Source organism: Zingiber officinale, chromosome 4B (assembly GCF_018446385.1).
Source record: "Zingiber officinale cultivar Zhangliang chromosome 4B, Zo_v1.1, whole genome shotgun sequence".
NCBI classification, from domain to species: Eukaryota; Viridiplantae; Streptophyta; class Magnoliopsida; order Zingiberales; family Zingiberaceae; genus Zingiber; species Zingiber officinale.
Window position 1 is genome coordinate 86425530 of NC_055993.1, and position 17928 is coordinate 86443457.

At 34.2% G+C, this 17928-nt stretch overlaps 1 protein-coding gene across 1 annotated transcript; it reads right to left on the bottom strand.

Moving 5' to 3' along the window:
• Positions 1–211: 211 nt before the first annotated feature.
• Positions 212–17634, bottom strand: LOC121975401 (condensin complex subunit 2-like). Its single transcript, XM_042527028.1, has 9 exons — positions 17531–17634; positions 17249–17446; positions 16881–17167; positions 16668–16812; positions 16331–16584; positions 16224–16254; positions 15355–15485; positions 14216–14326; positions 212–636 (listed from the first exon to the last, which is right to left on the bottom strand). The coding sequence occupies exons 1-9, from the start codon at positions 17622–17624 to the stop codon at positions 430–432; spliced, it is 1458 nt and encodes a 485-aa protein (XP_042382962.1). The 5' UTR covers positions 17625–17634; the 3' UTR covers positions 212–429.
• Between the last annotated feature and the right edge of the window lie 294 nt (positions 17635–17928).

Below are 17928 nucleotides of genomic sequence, written 5' to 3' on the forward strand. Positions count from 1 at the left end.
TTCCATCCTAAAGACGGCAAAACATACACTAGTGATAACCAGAGAGATGAACATAACTATATATAGAATCTCCATGACAACACATCATGAACATGCACCATGGGTTCTCTATTACAAGCAATTCGATGCAATTTGCAACCTACATGGGTTTGAACAACCACTGATAATATTTAGGGTTTTCTAATCATAAAAATCCTTGGCATTGCTGTCATCGAGTCAAGAGAGCAGTCTTCATAAATAGAGGTTTAACCTCGATAATACAAAGCAAGTATTTTGTCATGGATCATGTGCTCCACGATTCTCCATTAGCTCCATGATTTTCACTGTATACAAATACAATGTCGCTCTCTAAAACATCTCCAAATACAATATCAAACCAGCAAATTTACATATTCCAACTCCATGGTAGCGCCATACGGTTAGTATTCATCATTTTAGTGCAGAGGATGGAATGACAATTTCGAGTTCATCCATGGTAGGACAATCATGGATGCGCAAACAATGCTCATTTGCTAAATGCAGCAGACAAATGAAAGTCAAATGGGGAGATATATCTTTGGCTGAATCTAAAGAGCAGTCAATTGGGAGGTGGAGTAAAATCTGTGTCAGATAAACTGTGGCTTCAGAATCCTGCCTCTGCAATCAACAACCAAAAACGAGTTGGAATATAATAAAACAATCAAGAGCATTTAGAAAATGCAACATAGCTAAATGTCCAATTTCCACACAAAAGTTTATGATGAATGCATTAGCAGACGGAATTTGGAGAGGCATCTGTATCTTATTTGTAGAGAAAAATAATCAATGATTAGATTGGTAACATTACCATCAACTGGCAGCTAAATTCTATATATTCAAACGGCTTCTTTACACCACATCCACGTTACATGATAGGGATTGGTCATCTGATGTAAACAAAAATGCACATAAGACAGGGCATGGATAGGGCCAGGATTGTTGCCCCATTCTGCTGTGTTTGTTACGTTTAAAAATTTCATGGATTAATTATTTTCCAACAAAAATAACTCTTCTGTATATACAACAACCAAGCCTTATTCCACTAGGTCGAGCCGGCTATATGGATTCGTTTACACCATTGAACTCTATCTCCTACTATATCATCATTTATACTTAAATAAATTTTATATTCTTTTATTGTTACTAACCAAGTTTTTTTTTTTGTCTTCCTCTTCCTCGTTTGATATGCATGTTTATCATAATTTCACATCGTCTAACAGGAGCATTTATTGATCATCTAAGTACATGCTCGTACCATCTTAAACGTATCTCTCGGAGTTTTCTCTCAATAGATACAACTCTGACTTTCTCTCTAATACTTTCATTTCTTATTTTATCAATCCTCGTATGTCCACACATTCACCTTATCATCCTCATCTCTGTAACTCTCATATTCTGCTCATGTGCTCAAGTTATAGCCCAACATTCAACTCCATATAACATAATAGGTCTAATTGTAATTTTGTAAAACTTTCCTCTAAGTTTTAGAGGTATTTTACGGTCACATAAAACGCTCAACGCTCTCTTCCATTTCAACCATTTTACTTATATTCTATGTAAGACATCTCTCTTAATCTCTCCATCGTTTTTTAAAAATGATCCTAAATATTTAAAATTCACAGTTTCGGACAACTCGTCATCTCCTATCTTAATAATTGTCTCATTATGTCTAATATTACTAAACTTAACTTTCATATATTTTGTCTTTATTCTACTAAGTCTGAAATCTTTCCCTTCTAATGTTTCCCACTAAGATTCCAGCTTAGCATTTACTCTTTCACGTGTTTTATCTACCAAAATAATATTATCTGCAAACAACATACATTACAGTACTGTGTTTTGAATGTGTGCAGTGAGTTCATCCATAATTAGTAAAAACATAGGAACTTAGAACTAATCCTTGATGTAACCCTATCTTTATTGGAAATGCTTCAGTTACTCCGCCAAAAGTCTTTACTCTGGTCGTTATATTTTCGTACATATCCTTAATTAGTTTAATATATATTACGCCAACACCTCTCTTTTTTAAAATTTTTCATATAAATTCTCTTGGAATTCTATCATAAGTTTTTTTAAGTCAATGAATATTATATGTAGATGTTGTTTTTGCTCCCGATATTTTTCAATTAATTGTCTAGAAAAATATATAGCTTCTATTGTCAACCTTCCATGTATGAACCCAAATTGATTTTCAATCACCGTAGTCTCCTTCCTTAATCATTTTTTTATTACTCTTTCACAACGTTTCATTGTATGGTTCATTAGTTTAATACACATATAGTTTACATAATTTTGTACATCTCCCTTATTCTTATATGAGTAGAGTACTTACCCTCTATTGATGAGACATTTTTTTCGTTTTCAATATTATATTAAATAATTTTGTAAGTCATTCAATACCTTGTTTTCTTAAGCACTTTCATATCTCTATTGGAATATCATATGGTTCAACTGCTTTTCTATTGTACATCTCATTTAAAGCTTATTCTACTTCTGAAGTTTAAATTCTACGACAAAAATTTAAATTTCTATACTCATTTGACCTATTTAATTATCTAAGTTAAGTCGGTCACCTAAACCTTCATTAAAAAGTTGATGAAAATACCTCTTCCACCACTCTTTTATTTCTCCATCGCTTACTAGTACCCTATTACATTCATCTTTAATATATTTTATTTGGATAAGATCTCTTGTCTTTCTTTCTCCCATTTTAGCTATTTTATAAATATCTCTTTCCCTTCTCTTGTATCTAATTTTTTATATAATTGTTCAAAAGTTTCACTCTTTGCTTTATTTGCTACTTTCTTAGCATCTTTCTTGACAATTGTATATTTTTTTAAAATTTTCCTTATTCTTACAAATATATAATTTTTTAAGTTAATTGTTTTTTCCTTCACCTTCTCTTGTACTTTCTTATTTCACCATCAAGATTTTTTACTTAGTGGTGTATGTCTCTTTGACTCATCAAGTAGACTCTTAGCTACTATTATCAACTTCGATATCATCTTATCTCATATCATATTAGAGTCACTATATATTTCACATAATACTTGTACTTCTACCTTCTCTTTTTTATTTCCCATCTTTTAACTTCCACCACTTAATTCTAGGACTCGTATATATTTTCTTTTCATTGATATTATACTTGAGGCGTATATCCAACACTACTAACCTATGTTGGGCAATTAAATTTTCTTTAGGGATGACCTTGCAATCTTTACAAATCTTTCTATCTTTCTTCCTAACTATAAGAAAGTCAATTTGCGATTTATTATTTCCACTTTTGAATGTGACCAAGTGTTTTTTTCTTAAAAATTTTTTTTAGTTAATAGAAGGTCATATACTATTGTAAAATCTAATATAGGGTTCCCTTATTCATTCTCGTTTCAAACCAATAACCCCTATGTACCATCTCATATTACTCATTTTTCACTCCGACATACCCATTTAGATCACCTTATATTAAAATCATTTTATTTGGCGGAATGTTTTATAATACTTCATCTAAGTCGTTCCAAAACTTTAATTTAGTAGATTCATCTAATCCTGCTTGTGATGCATATACGCTAACTATGTTCATAGTCTCTGTCACCACTATTCTCTTAAGGGCTATAATTCTATCCTCTTTTTTAACTACTTCTATAACTTCATCCTTTAACGAACTATCTACAACAATACCCACTTCATTCCTTGCTTTACTCTTTCCTATGTATTATAATTTAAAACCTAAGTTTTCTATCATCTTTATCTTCTCGCCTACTCATTTTGTCTTTTGTACACACAAAATACTAATTTTTCTTCTAATCACCCCTTTTTCTTGTGCCAAAGATCTTGCCATTTCCGAAGGAACTAGAACTACATTCCTTTTTAATTTTCATTCAAGAGTTCCTATGTGTTTCCACATCCTTTTTTGAGACCTCAAAAAAGAAAATGGACAAATTCCTTTTCTTAGGAAAACATACAAGAAAAAGGATAAAGGTAACCCCACTATTAACTACTTCATTTTCATTTATTAATTTCATAGTTATAGAAATATTAATTTTATAGTAATAGAAATACATGTCCTACCGAGATAAAATTTGTAACTTACTATCCTCTTGTCTAGCAAGCATCGTATCTACTACCTCCACTGATTTACTAATGTGAGTTCCTATGCTCCATATTTTAAATCTTAAACTATTAGTTTTCCTATTATATTTGTTCATATCCAACCTATGGTGTGAGAACTCTTGCTTATTTAACACTACACCCAAGTTTTCATGGAGATGTAACGATCCTTGCTAATATATTACAGTCGAACTCTGCAACGTGAATTCTTGCATATTTAACACTACACCCGAATTCTGGAAATATAGCGATCTTTGCCAAGGCGTTACAACCGGATCCTGCAACGCATTCCTTCCTTAGAACAACCTAACATTAGTACAATAATTTAATAGATCCATTTATTGAATATTTGTCATAATTTTAACGTTGACTGACAACCTAACGAATTGCATTGCATTGCATTGCCTTGACCGACAATCTTGCAAGAAAAATAATGCTTCTGTATATATATATATTTGCATTGCATTGCCTTGACTTTTCTCCGGGATCTCGCATTGGACCCGAGACCCCGCATTGGTAGGAACTTCATGCTCCGAGGTTTTTTTCCTTTTTTTTGCCTTGCCTTTGACCTTTGCTTGATCATACCTCGAAGGTGATGGTTGCAACATAAATCAATCTAGTTCGGGAACAAACTTGCCAAAGAATATCAAAGTTACACTTGGTTTATGGAAAGAATCTAATTGATCTTCCAAAGATACGATCAAGAAAAAGTTCTATGCAAGGTCAAAATATATAGAAATCGTTTAATCTTTTAGAGGATAGAGATTGAAACTTGATCTTTCAAGTTTGTTCCAACTTGTTGAATCAAGAACTCATAAATCAAACGATTTTTTTTTTTTTCAAAACATGACCTAAACTGCGAGGCTTGTGAAAAATACAGCCAGTATCAATAATATACAATTTCTTTTTAAAAATTTAACAATCATATTCATATGTTTGTGTCCAAAATAAACATTAATTTGCACCTGCCATTAGGATATTATAGATTAAATGTTAAAAATGACCTACAATTTCCTGGAGCTTATGCTGTTGTACCAATTAATTCAGTCTTAGTGGGCAAATGCTCGTGAAATAGTTGCATAAGTATGTCATGTTTGTAGATCGACTATTGATTATTTTGGATAAGCTCCAAAAGGCTACAAAAATTGGTGCATCTACAATTTTGATTCAACTTTTTAGTACAAGGCTTCAAGTTCGGACCATAACTAGTAATTAATCTAAAATCAAACGAGTTAACGGAGGAGAATTTAGAAGTGATTTGGATTATTACTAAAAGAAGGAAGAAGGTGGAACATAAGAAAATATATATACAAATAGAAACTACTACATAACAAAATGGGTGCTTAAAAGCTTTATAAGACTTCAATATAGCTATATACAACTTAATCAGACTTGCTCTAAAAGAAAGCACAATCAATTCCTTGTTTTTGACAAACTGCTCATTCCTTTTGTTTTGCATCTTATTCGGGAGTCCAAGTTTAGTTCTATAGGATGAAAAACTTCAACCTCTAAATTAGTGAAACCCAAAAAAGTCAGATTCTTGTGATTGAATTGATTTAATCGAGAAAAAGCAGTCTCACACATGAAGCTCCTACTCATGCATATCCCAAAGAAGGATCGAACCATATTTTACGCAACCTTACCTTATATTTTCAAAGAAGCTGTTTCCGCAACTCAAATCCATTACCTCAAGATTACATAACAATAACTTTACTATTGTACCAACATTCCCTTTCAATTGATTAAATCAGTCAAGCAAACCTAAGCGAGGAACGATTCAATTGACTCATTTTAGAACTAGCTCAAAATGGAGCTCAGTAACAGCTTGATGTTTATTAGTCAAAGTAAAGTCATGAGCAAGGCAAAGTTTGCATTCTTCAATTCATATCTAAACATGGGGTGAGAGCTCAACAATTTTGGAAACTAAGACTCAAATCTCGAAGCCATGTTCAGCCGAGGCTCATGCTCAACAAACTATTGGGAAAATGTGAATGAAAACATGATGGCAAAGAGAATATATTTGCCCTCAGCGCTCCCGTCAACCCGTCTCAGGATCAATACGGAGGAGATAAATCACGGACGACTACTAACTTTTGGAATAATGACTAACACATAAGAAAAGAAATGTGAATGAAAACATGATACATCGGAAAAATGACACTGATATATAGTACAAGAGGTGTGAATCAAAGACTCGAATTGTACTAATCCAAAGGGTTTTCGTGTGAATACTATTGCACGCAGTGAATAACAGTCGGGGTAGTGTGTCCATGTGACTCAATCAGAATTTACCATAAGTCTCTTTTGTGTGTTCAACCGCGTGGCAGTAGGAGCACGCCACATGCCTTGCATGTTTCTTATCACAAGCTTTTGCATACTCAATGACTCATGTCACATTCTGTCATATGCTTTTGCACGAGGATGCCACATGTTATCATATGCTTTTATATGAGAATGTCACATGTGTGCATGTCAGTACATGTAGCCCAAGAAGCTCTTATAAAGAGAAGCACGTTGATCTTGAGCAGAACATGAATGAGAAAAGCTTGTAAAGCTTTCTTCATATGGAAGAAAAGGCAGAAGCAATTCTAAGCAGAAGTTTTTCTTCAAGCAGAATAAAGCAAAAAAGGTGTCAAAAGTAAAGAGAGATCTCTTCTCCTTAAATTCCCTCATTTCTTTGTTGTTTTGTTCTACCGTACAATTTTTCACTCAGTAGATATTCGTGATACCGTTTAGATATTCGTTCATGTCAACCTATTCTAGATTATATTCATGATTTCGCCATTTTTATTCTAGGAAACAAACATTCAAATGTGACCTCTTAGCATCCCTGAAAGTGACAAATATGTTTTAAGGATACTGTCTCGTAGGACTCACCATCTTTGTTCCTCGAGCAACACTCCTCACTCGGACTCAAGACTTCGGGTTTGTTCGGCATCCATCTCAAGCCTTCTGCATCAACTTGATACTCAAGCACACACCGACTCGGCAAGTTGACGAATCAACGACTTGGCAAATTCCCTTTCCAACTCGAACTTCGGCAATTAAGCTTATTAAGATAGGTTGACAACTTGAGATAATCAACTCAAACCATCTTAACAGATAAGTAATCACTGTCCCTCCGATAGATTATGGATAGAGCAACAACAAACTTAAAACAAATCTATTCTGTTAAGATGGCGACAGAAGATGTTAAGATACAACAAAACATGTGTTGACCTCCTCCGTCCTGATTGAAAATGTTTAAATCAATCATATGGAAAAACTAAAGAAGTTCACTGGTTTAAATCTGATACGGATCTTGACCGAGGAATCTCCTAAATATGTTGAGGATGTAAATGATGTGAAAACCATGGACACATGGAACCAATATAAGTTTCTATGCTGAAACTACATCCTTAACAACTTTGTTGACTCACTATACGTTGTGTACTGTATAAAGAAAATGGCAAAGGAGCTGTAAGAATCCCTGGACAAGAAATATAAATTGGAGAATGTTGAGGCCAAAAAGTTTATTGTTGGTCGCTTCTTGGACTATAATTGGTTGACTCCAAGACGGTAATTAACCAAATCTAAGAGCTTGTGTTAATCTTGTAAGAAATTTACTCAGAAGGCATGATGCTAGTGAAACACTACATGTGGCAACGATCATTGAGAAGCTATCTTCCAACTGGAAGGACGTCAAGAATTATCTGAAACATAAGCGAAAGGAGATAAATGTGGAAGAATTCATTATTAGACTTAAAATGAGGAAGACAACAAGAGTTCAGGCTATTGTGAATGCCAACGTTGTCAAGCATAGTTAAAGCTCAAAATAAAAGAATCCCAAATCTTCAAAGATGGGACATAGAGGAGACAATTTCAAAAAGAAATTCTTTGGAAAGTGCTACAATTGTGACCGAGTTAGTCATCATCTTGGAGTGTAAAAAGTCAAAGAAGCGGAGGTCAATCTGAATGAGGAACTAGACATGGACCTCTATTTCGTTGTTTCTGAAGTGAACCTAATAGGTTCAAACCTACGATAATGGTGGACTGATATTAGTGTGCCACCGGACATGTTTACTACAACAAAGAGCTACTCCACAACTTTAAAGAAGTCAAAGATGGAGACAAGCTATTCATGAGAAATTCAACAACCTCGGACATAAAAGGCCAAGGGAAAGTGATGTTGAAGATGATCTCAGGTAAGGAACTAACTCTAAACAAAGTGTTGTATGTTCCAGAGATTTGAAAGAATCTAGTATCCGTATTGCTTCTTAGCAAGCATGGGTTCCGAATTATGTTTGAGTGAGATTGGATTGTGTTGTCCAAATATGGAATGTTTATAGGAAGAGGCTATATAAATGATGGGTTGTTTAAATTCAATGTAATAACCATTTGACCTAAGATAAATAAAATCGAAATCTCTTCTATGTATATGCTCGAGTCTTCCAATTTATAGTATGGTAGACTAAAACATGTTAACTACGATATTTTAAGTAGATTAATTAACATACAAAGCATACCTATATTCCACCTTGACCTGAAACACAAGTGTGAGATTTGTGTTGAAGCAAAAATAACAAAGTCAACCTTTCAACACGGTGAAAGAAACACTAAAGCACTCGACCTAATTCACACAAACAAGTAGTGAGAATAAGTACTTCATCACTTTTATAAATGATCACACAAAACACAGTTATATGTATCTTCTCCAAAGTAAGGATGAAGTTATAGATAAATTTAAACTATATAAGAATAAGGTTAAAACCAACTTAATACGAAAATTAAGGTGAGGTGAATATATATATCACCATTCGCTGAGTTATGTGCTAAACACGGAATTAGACATGAAACAACAGTTTCCTTCTCCTTAACAAAATGTGTTGCTTAGCAAAAGAATCACACTCCAAATGATATGATAAATGTTATTCTATTGAGCTCTAAATTGCTAGAGCAAATAAGGGGAAAGTTGTGCTAATGGCTAATTACATTTTAAATAAGGTATTTTGAAAAAAATAGAAAAGAACCCTTATAAGTTATGGACTGGAAGACAACTATCCTACAAATACTTGCGAATGTGAGGTTGTCTTGCAAAATGTTGGTTCTCGATCTGAAAAGGATTAAGATAGGATTAAAAAATATTGATTGCATATTTCTTGGATATGCTCATAACAACAATGCCTATAAGTTCCTTGTGTTTAAATCTTAAATACCGAATATACACAAGAACTCGATTATTAAATTGAGAAATGCTTCGTGAACATGTATTGCCATATAAGACTCAAGAGGAAGAAAATTCCTCCAAATGGGCATTGGAATCACAAGAAGAAGTTGATGAACCTGTTGAGGTTGAGTTCACAGGAAGAAAAAGAGTTCGGGTGGAAAAATCCTTCGGAACAGATTTTATCACCTTCATATTGGAAAATGATCCCCAAAGTTATTCAGAAGCAGTAATTTATTCTGAAGGACCTAATAGAAAGCCACAATTACATCTGAAATTGACTCTATCTTGCAAAATCATACTTGGGAACTTGTGACTTCCTACAGGAAGTAAACTACTACTTCAGTTGTAAGTGGATTTCAAGAAGAAAATAGAATCAGATAGCACGATTAATAAGTAAAAGGCAAGATTGGTAATTAAAAGTTATCGACAACGCGAAAAACTTAATTACTTTGATATGTATTCTCCAATATCGAGAATCACTTCCATCAAATTGTTGTTGGCTATTGTTACTCTATGGAATTTGAAAATATATCAAATGGATGTAAAGACCGTTTTCCTAAATGAAGATTTAGAAGAGGAAATCTACATGGAACAATATGAAGGGTTTTTGCACCAAGGTAAAAAACAAGGTTTGTTGATTAATAAAATCATTATACGTCTTGCAATAAACTCCAAAGTAGTGACATGAAAAGTTTGATACTGACATAAAGAAAAGTGGATTTTGTTGGTGCAGCCAACACTAATAATCAAACTCAGATTTTGATGCATAAAAAATGGTTAAAGTTAAATTATATGTGATCTAATCTATTTACCAAGTGTACAAGACTGAAAAACTTAATGGATCTAGAGGACCAGACATCAGATTAAAGTTCAGTCGGGTCAGGGAGGACCAGACAACTGACAGGAAGTCCACCTGGGTTAGAAAGGACCAGATATCTAGTAGAAAGTCTAGTCGGGTCAGGGAGGATCAGACGACTAGCTAAAGTCCAGATGATGCATCTAACAAGAAGACCTAGTGGGTCAAGATATCAAAATCAAGTAAATCTGCAGATGATAAGTGGAAGTAAGCACCAAAGGAGAAATATCCAGTGAGGACGAGTCCCAGTGAAACTATAGACGTTGGTCTAATTTAGATCCATTTTAAAAATCCTAGTTGAAACTAGATCCTAATCTTGATAAGACAGGATCTAACTTATAAATATATATAAAATATTCGTGCATATATGTTTATAACCATGTATTGTAGATACATACGTAAATCTTCAAATCACTGCACGCATGGCCACTAACAGAGCCTAATTTTGAATCTGGAGTCAAAAGATATGACCTCCGGAAGATTGTTGTGTCAAACCAGTGATTGGAGATGCCTCAGATAGATCAGATGGGTTGGAGGCACCTCGGATCAAAAGTTTTATTTCTTTTACATCAAATAAGACCAAAGGCGCTCTAGGTCATTGGAAGTGCCTCCAATGACCTATATAAGGCAATTTCAACCAAGAGCAAATACATAACTTTTCTACGAGCTTCCTCGATTGTTATGGTGCGATGTCTTTGTGCTATCGCTCTGCTGTGACCCTGCTATGCCTAATTGCTGCAGTCAAAGCAACATCAACCTCAAACTACGAACTACAACTATAACAAATGTCGATAACATTATATTTTCAATTATTATTATTCTTGCATATGAAAGTATAGGTTGTTACACCTCATTTCTGTAATCAACCTCTCTATCTAAAGTTTTTTTGGAGGAGATTTTAGTGGATTGCTTAATCAATACGTTCTGGAGGATCGTGGGCCTTGGATTAAGAGTCCTCGAAGGCTTCGAACCAAATAAAACCAAAAGTATATTTATTTTCCGTTATGTTTTTTTTATTTCTGTTGTGTACTTAGTTTTCCGATGAGTTTTTAAATGAAAAAAGGAAGAGTTTTAAAAACGTGATTCACCCCACTCACATTTGTTTTCGATCCTACAGATTTAAGATCAACTAATGTGACAAGTGTGTTTATGTGAAAGACATCGAGGTGAATTATGTCATCTTATATCTTTATTTAGATGACATACTTATCATTGAAAATAATAATAAGATAATCAAATTCATTAAAGCTGTGTTGAACTCAAGATTTGACATAAAAGATATGAACCTAACTGATGTGATTTTAAGAATTAAAATTCTTAGAACAGAATAATCTATTCTTAGTCAATCTCAGTATGTGGACAAGATTCTTGATAAATTCAATAAAAGTGATACTGTGTTGAGATGGACTCCGATAGATATCAGTCAACATCTATCGAAAAATCAAGATGAGAGTATCTCTCAGATAGAGTACTTCAGGGTGATTGGAAGTTTGATATACTTAATAAGTTGTACACAACCAGACTTAGCCTACACAATAAGTAAATTGAGCAAATACACAAGTAATCCCGGTATTGAGCACTGGAAAGGGATAACAAGAGTACTGAGATACTTGTGGTATACTCGTGATTATGAACTACACGAGATATCCTACCGTAATTAAAGAATACAATGCAAATTGGATATTAGACATAATGACTTTAAGTCCACAAATGGATATATATTCACTTTGGGAAGTGCAATCATTTCATGGAAATCTTTTAAGTAAACCATAATAACCAAGTCCACTATAGAGTCAGAGTTTGTAGCTCTTGAAAAATATGGAGAAATTATGATAATTCTTACAAAATGTTCTTAGATGGCCGAAACCTGTGTCGACAATTAGTTGAGCACAGTCATTTGTATAATGGTAAGTCTCGACATATATGTCATATACATAATATCATTAGACAACTACTCTCAATGGGAGTTCTCATTATTGACTATGTACGGTCAAAAGATAACCTAGTGGATCCACTAACCAAAGGATTAAACAGAGAGTTAATTGTAAGTTCATTGGAAGGAATGAGCTTGATGTTAATGTCGATGCCAACTATAGTTGCAAAGGAAACTCAACCTATGTTGATTAGAGATCCAAAAAACTAGGTTTAAAGGACAACCTAACTACATTGAATTGAAAGACAATCACTGTGGGGATAACGATCCGATGAATCAGTGACTAGATGAAGGATAAGCATTCTTGCTTTTAATAATCGTAGTAGAGTAATGAAAAACACTCTCGAGAGATCACCTATGTAAGAAAGAAGTGGGGTCGCATTGAAGAGAATTGGAAATAATTCTTAACACTTCTCACAAAACCAGACATGTTTACGACCACAAACAAACACACCCATAAAACCTGAGCTATATTAGGGAGAGTCCTAAATGAGATCTATCTATGCTTACACAAACGATAAAACAGTTCAAAAATATTATGTCTACTGATCAACCGGTGAGCAAACGTATTTTCACAAGGGAAAGTTTAAAAGGTAATACCTACCTATCCTATACATGACTTAATTGTTGAAGGCTATTACACACCTTGTTTACATTCATATAGGAGATTGTTGGAAAAATATGAATGGAAACACAACTCATGGATTATTAGTCTCGCAACGAAAAAGTGACATTAAGACTGATATATAGTGCAAAAAGGGGATGATTACACTAACCCAAAGGGTTCTCGTGTGAATGCTATTGCACGCAATGGACCACGATCGGGGATAGTGTGTCCATGTGACTTTAGTCCGAATTTACCACGAGTCTCTTTTGCGTGCTCAGCCGCGTGGCTCAGTAGGAGTGTGCCACCTGACGTGCCACATGCCTTGCATGTTTCTTACCTCATACTTTTGCATGCTCAATGACACATGTCACATGTTATGCTTTTGTATGAGGATGCCACATGTTGTCATATACTTTTGCATGAGAATGTCACATGTGTGCCACATGTCATAACATGTAGCTCAAGAAGCTCTTATAAAGAGAAGCACGTTGATCTTGAGTAGAACATGAATGAGAAAAGCTTGTGAAGCTTTCTTCATACAAAAGAAAAGGCAGAAGCAATTCAGTGTGCAAAAGAAAGCAGAAGTTCTTCATACAGAATAAAGCAAGAGAGAAAGTGTCAAAAGGAAAGAGACTTTAATTCCCCTCATTTCTTTTTTTTTTTTCTTTAATTCTACTATGTAATTCTTTGTTAGAGAGATACCCGTGATAGTGTTCAAGTATACGCTTAGGTCGTTACGTCGACCTATGCTAGATTGTGTTTGTGATTTCATCATTTTTATCCTAGAAAATAGACGTTTAAATGTGATCTCTTAGCATTATCGAAGGGGATAAATCTATTTTAAGGAGATTGTCTCGTTGCAGGACTTAACATCTTTGTTCCTCGATCGACGCTCCTCACTCAATCCACTTGGACTCAGGTTTTGGGTTTGTTCGACATCCGTCTCACACCTTTAGCATCAACTTCATCGACTCGACACTGAGAGCACTCACTGACTCGACAATTTGATGAATTGGCGACTCAACAAAGTCCCTCTCCCACTCGGACTTGAGCAGCTCCAAACGAAGTTGACAATCAACCTACTCAGCTAGGCATACAACTTAAAATAATCAGCTCAAGTCATCTTGACATATAAGTAATCATTGTTCCTCCGTCCCTCCGACGATTGTGGATAGAGCTCTAATACAATCTTCCCGAGAAGAAACTAAAAAGTAGTGAAGCTTTGCATGATTTTGGCTCATTAAGGAATCAAAGAAGCTAGACACCATTGATTATATGTGACTACTTATCGTTTTTGAGGATTTATATAAGAAATAGTTGCATATAACATTTAAGAAACACTATGGTATATACGGGTTCTTTATGAAAAAAGAAAGAAAGGATCAACAAAAAATTGTCAAGACTGAAGCTAAAGGTACCCTGCTAAAAAGGGATACAACCTCACTACACTAATTTAAGTTCAAAATACATAATGGAGAAAAGACTTACCTCATAAGAGACTTGCACTGATTTTTGCATATGATTCCAGAGCATATTTTTCAGTGCATGAACATCAACTTGTTTCGATACTTTGTCATACTGGATGTCTATTTTGCTTACCTTCAGTTTAAAACAGACAAATGTCAGTATAAAATTTTATTATTTTTACAAAGCTAAGGGAGTGGTCCTGGAAATGTAATATTAAATGTCAACTATGTTAGTATATAATGGCCAAATGAAGAAGACAGCCTTCACATCCTAAGTTCTTTTAATTTTTGAGTTGGTGATCTGTTTAAGCACAGCTTACTTGCAACTGTCACATGGACATCCACTAGTTTGCCATTAGGAAATGTTTAGTTTTCGGATATCATTTTCACATCAAACGTACTTCTACCCAACCATGACGCTGGCAGAGTTAAATACAACTAGTGCCAAAATTTATGGGGTAGTTAAACAATATCTGTGATAGCATCCACTGATGACATGATTTTGATTGGGATCTTTTGAAACAATATCTCCTATGAAGGTTTACTGAGAACAAATAATTTTGATGATGTGCCATAGAAACCGTTCTGTGTTTTTCATGAGTCATTTTCGAACAAGACACATTTCCCTCCAACCTTGACATTGAGAGTCAAACAAAAAACCTAATTTTAAAAGATGCAACACAAGTGGAATGCCCACTATTGACATGACTCAGATTTGGTCCTTTGAAACTATCTTCTAAGAGGATTTCATTGAACATAATAAAAAATGATTTGTAGCATGTGTAATACGATATTATTGTCTATTTTGCTGTAGTTGTGTTTTTTTTTCTCTTGGAATCTCATTTGGATTATAAACGCTTCCATATCCACACATTCTCACATTAAATAATTTAATAATGAAGGTCTCTGTTTTGTTTAATTATTAATTATTTATCAACTTTGTGTTATGATGACCTCCGAACTTGTATTATTTCTGAGTCTTTAGTTGAATCATAGCCTGCGTACACACTGTGATACTATGGTTGTATTGCTGCATGTGATTGTGACTCATGCATTAACCTCAAGTTCTCTACTAGTAAACTAGTGCACACTTAATATATTGGTCAACTTGATGATTTTCAACAAAGAGATCTGTGCCATAATATAGAAACATGTATGCACCTGGCGAGGTTGACGAACAAGACTCCCTTGATCATCTGTATCACCGAAGGCAAGTCCATCATCAAAGTTATCACATGTACTATCATTTTCCCATGATGCCACATAGCTCCCATCATTTTGTCTTGGTTCATCTGTATAATAGGGAATAGATGTATAATCTTTGAGATGAAGAAAAGGTGTAAATTAGAATTAATCGTATAAAAATACAGCAGCCAGAATAGTTGAATGAATGACTTTCCTTTTACATGAATCTCCAAATTCCTAACTGAACTCTCCTTTCCTTTGGAAAAAACTAAAAGTAAATAAATATACTGTGTTTCCGGATTGGGGTGTTTATGACAGCCAATTGTTTTAAAAGATCTTTGATTAAGCACATAGAATGACTATAGCATATCTAGGTGTATGTACGGGAGTGCAGTTGTTCAAAAACTTCTAAGAAGAAAATGAGATTCATATTACAGCGCATAAAAAAGAAAGCAAAACACCATGTATTTTCTTTTCTAAATATATCGCCAAAAGCTCCATTCAAGAGAACTGAAATGACAACTAACACCATGTTGATTTGAAGAAATATTTTGTATGCAAATGCATTCTGTTGGGTCCTTCAAATCATTTAGCTTATTACCAGCAACTTACCTGAACCAAAAATCAATTTTAATCAAACTAATAGACAATAATTAATATTCACATCTCTAAATCACGTGATTTGGATACCTTTCGTCAATAGATAGCTAAAATAGCACATTTTCATAGAAGAGAATAAAGAGATTCCAGTACAGCGATTTGTCAACCACAGGAGCAGAAAGATCATAAGAATCATAGAAGCAAAGAGCAAAAGACCACGAGTTACAAGGAAATTGCAATCTTACCAGAAAGCTGTCTTCCTTTCTTTCCAAGACACTAAAAAATGGAGGAATTTCTATTAATACAGAGAAATGAAACATTCTGACAAAGAAACCAATTGAGTTTGTCTTACCATAACATTTGGTAATAAAAACAATTTGACAAGACTTTCTGGTTGATAGTGACAATCTTCAGGGAGCGAAGTAATACATGTTGCTTTGTTTGCAGGCAATAGCAATGACTTTGGATTCTTTGGAGGTGCAAAGATATTTGGCATATCAATTTCCAGTGATTTTGTAAAATCAATATCATTAGCATCCTTCCGGTTCTTTGATTTCTTGCTTACTGATTCAGTGTTCGTATCCAATGATTGTTTTTGATCTAAACCTGCAATCATTTTCTTCCAATAATTGAACATGTGATACAAAGAATGACAAAATAAAATTGAGGTTTTTTTTTTCTCTGTCTACCCTTTGCTTTTCTATATTTCCAATGATCAGGTCCTGCCCATGCATTTGATTTTGAAGTAAACCCCAATCCTACAGACAAGAAATCAGTAATTTTTTCAAACTTCTCTTCCACATTAGGTCCATTAAAGTTGCATTCAAAATCCTCCTGCATCACAAAGATAAAGTTTATACAACCAAATTCTATGGGTTAAAGCAAAGCCAGAAAAAGCATACCTCCAGATCATTTGCATAATTTAGGTTTATGTTAGTTGAGTTGTCATCAGCTACACTAAGACGATCATCATGATCAAGGTTCCAAGCTCCACAATCATCATCAAATCCATTCTCTCCAACATCGATTTGGTCATTTCCTTCGGGAAAATCCTCAGAAATTGGCTCCTGAGGTGAATAATTTATATCTGGCCTACGATTTTCTTCATCAAATTGATTCAGGATATCCTTTAGAGTGGGTGAAATATCATTTGCCGTGAGCATACAGATCATCATTTTCTCAATGTAATCTGTACAAAAAAAGAAGTCCTCATCCAATTAGTGAACATTATATATTATATGTATAGACATAACAGTCACAATATTCATGCCTTTAGCAAAAGAAAGATCAATTAGTTCAGGTCCCTCAGTTTCAACTGTTGACATGCTCCTTTCTGGACATTCAAATGAATCAAAAAGTACACGGCAACCACCATAAACCCCAAGGTTGTTCAATAGAAGACCCTTAGCACCACCTTCATCAAATTGTGCAGAAGTCTGATGATACAGAGGATCCACAATAAATGCCTCTGAAAATGAAATTTGCTAAATTAATTTCTACTCGGGCATCAAATATTCTGAAACAGGAAACACAACATAGCACTCAGTCATACCATCAAACTTTTTTATGTTAAGGGCTTCAAAAGATGATTCCAATGTTGATAAGGGCGAAAGCTGTGGTTCATAAATAGCGTAAGCTGAAAACATCTGCAAGAGAAAGTTCTAGAGCTGGTACGACAACGCGAAAACTTAATTACTTTGATATGTATTCTCCAATATCGAGAATCACTTCCATCAAATTGTTGTTGGCTATTGTTACTCTATGGAATTTGAAAATATATCAAATGGATGTAAAGACCGTTTTCCTAAATGAAGATTTAGAAGAGGAAATCTACATGGAACAATATGAAGGGTTTTTGCACCAAGGTAAAAAACAAGGTTTGTTGATTAATAAAATCATTATACGTCTTGCAATAAACTCCAAAGTAGTGACATGAAAAGTTTGATACTG

What these genes read in the sequence shown, in the direction of transcription:
- LOC121975401 (XM_042527028.1), bottom strand. Translation starts at nt 17,624, where the DNA reads ATGTTTTCAGCTTACGCTATTTATGAACCACAGCTTTCGCCCTTATCA. An exon ending in ATTATGCAAATGATCTGGAG is followed by an intron (nt 16,813 to 16,880) that starts GTATGCTTTTTC and finishes TTTGTGATGCAG; the next exon opens with GAGGATTTTGAATGCAACTT. An exon ending in CAGTGCAAGTCTCTTATGAG is followed by an intron (nt 637 to 14,215) that starts GTAAGTCTTTTC and finishes TGTTGATTGCAG; the next exon opens with AGGCAGGATTCTGAAGCCAC.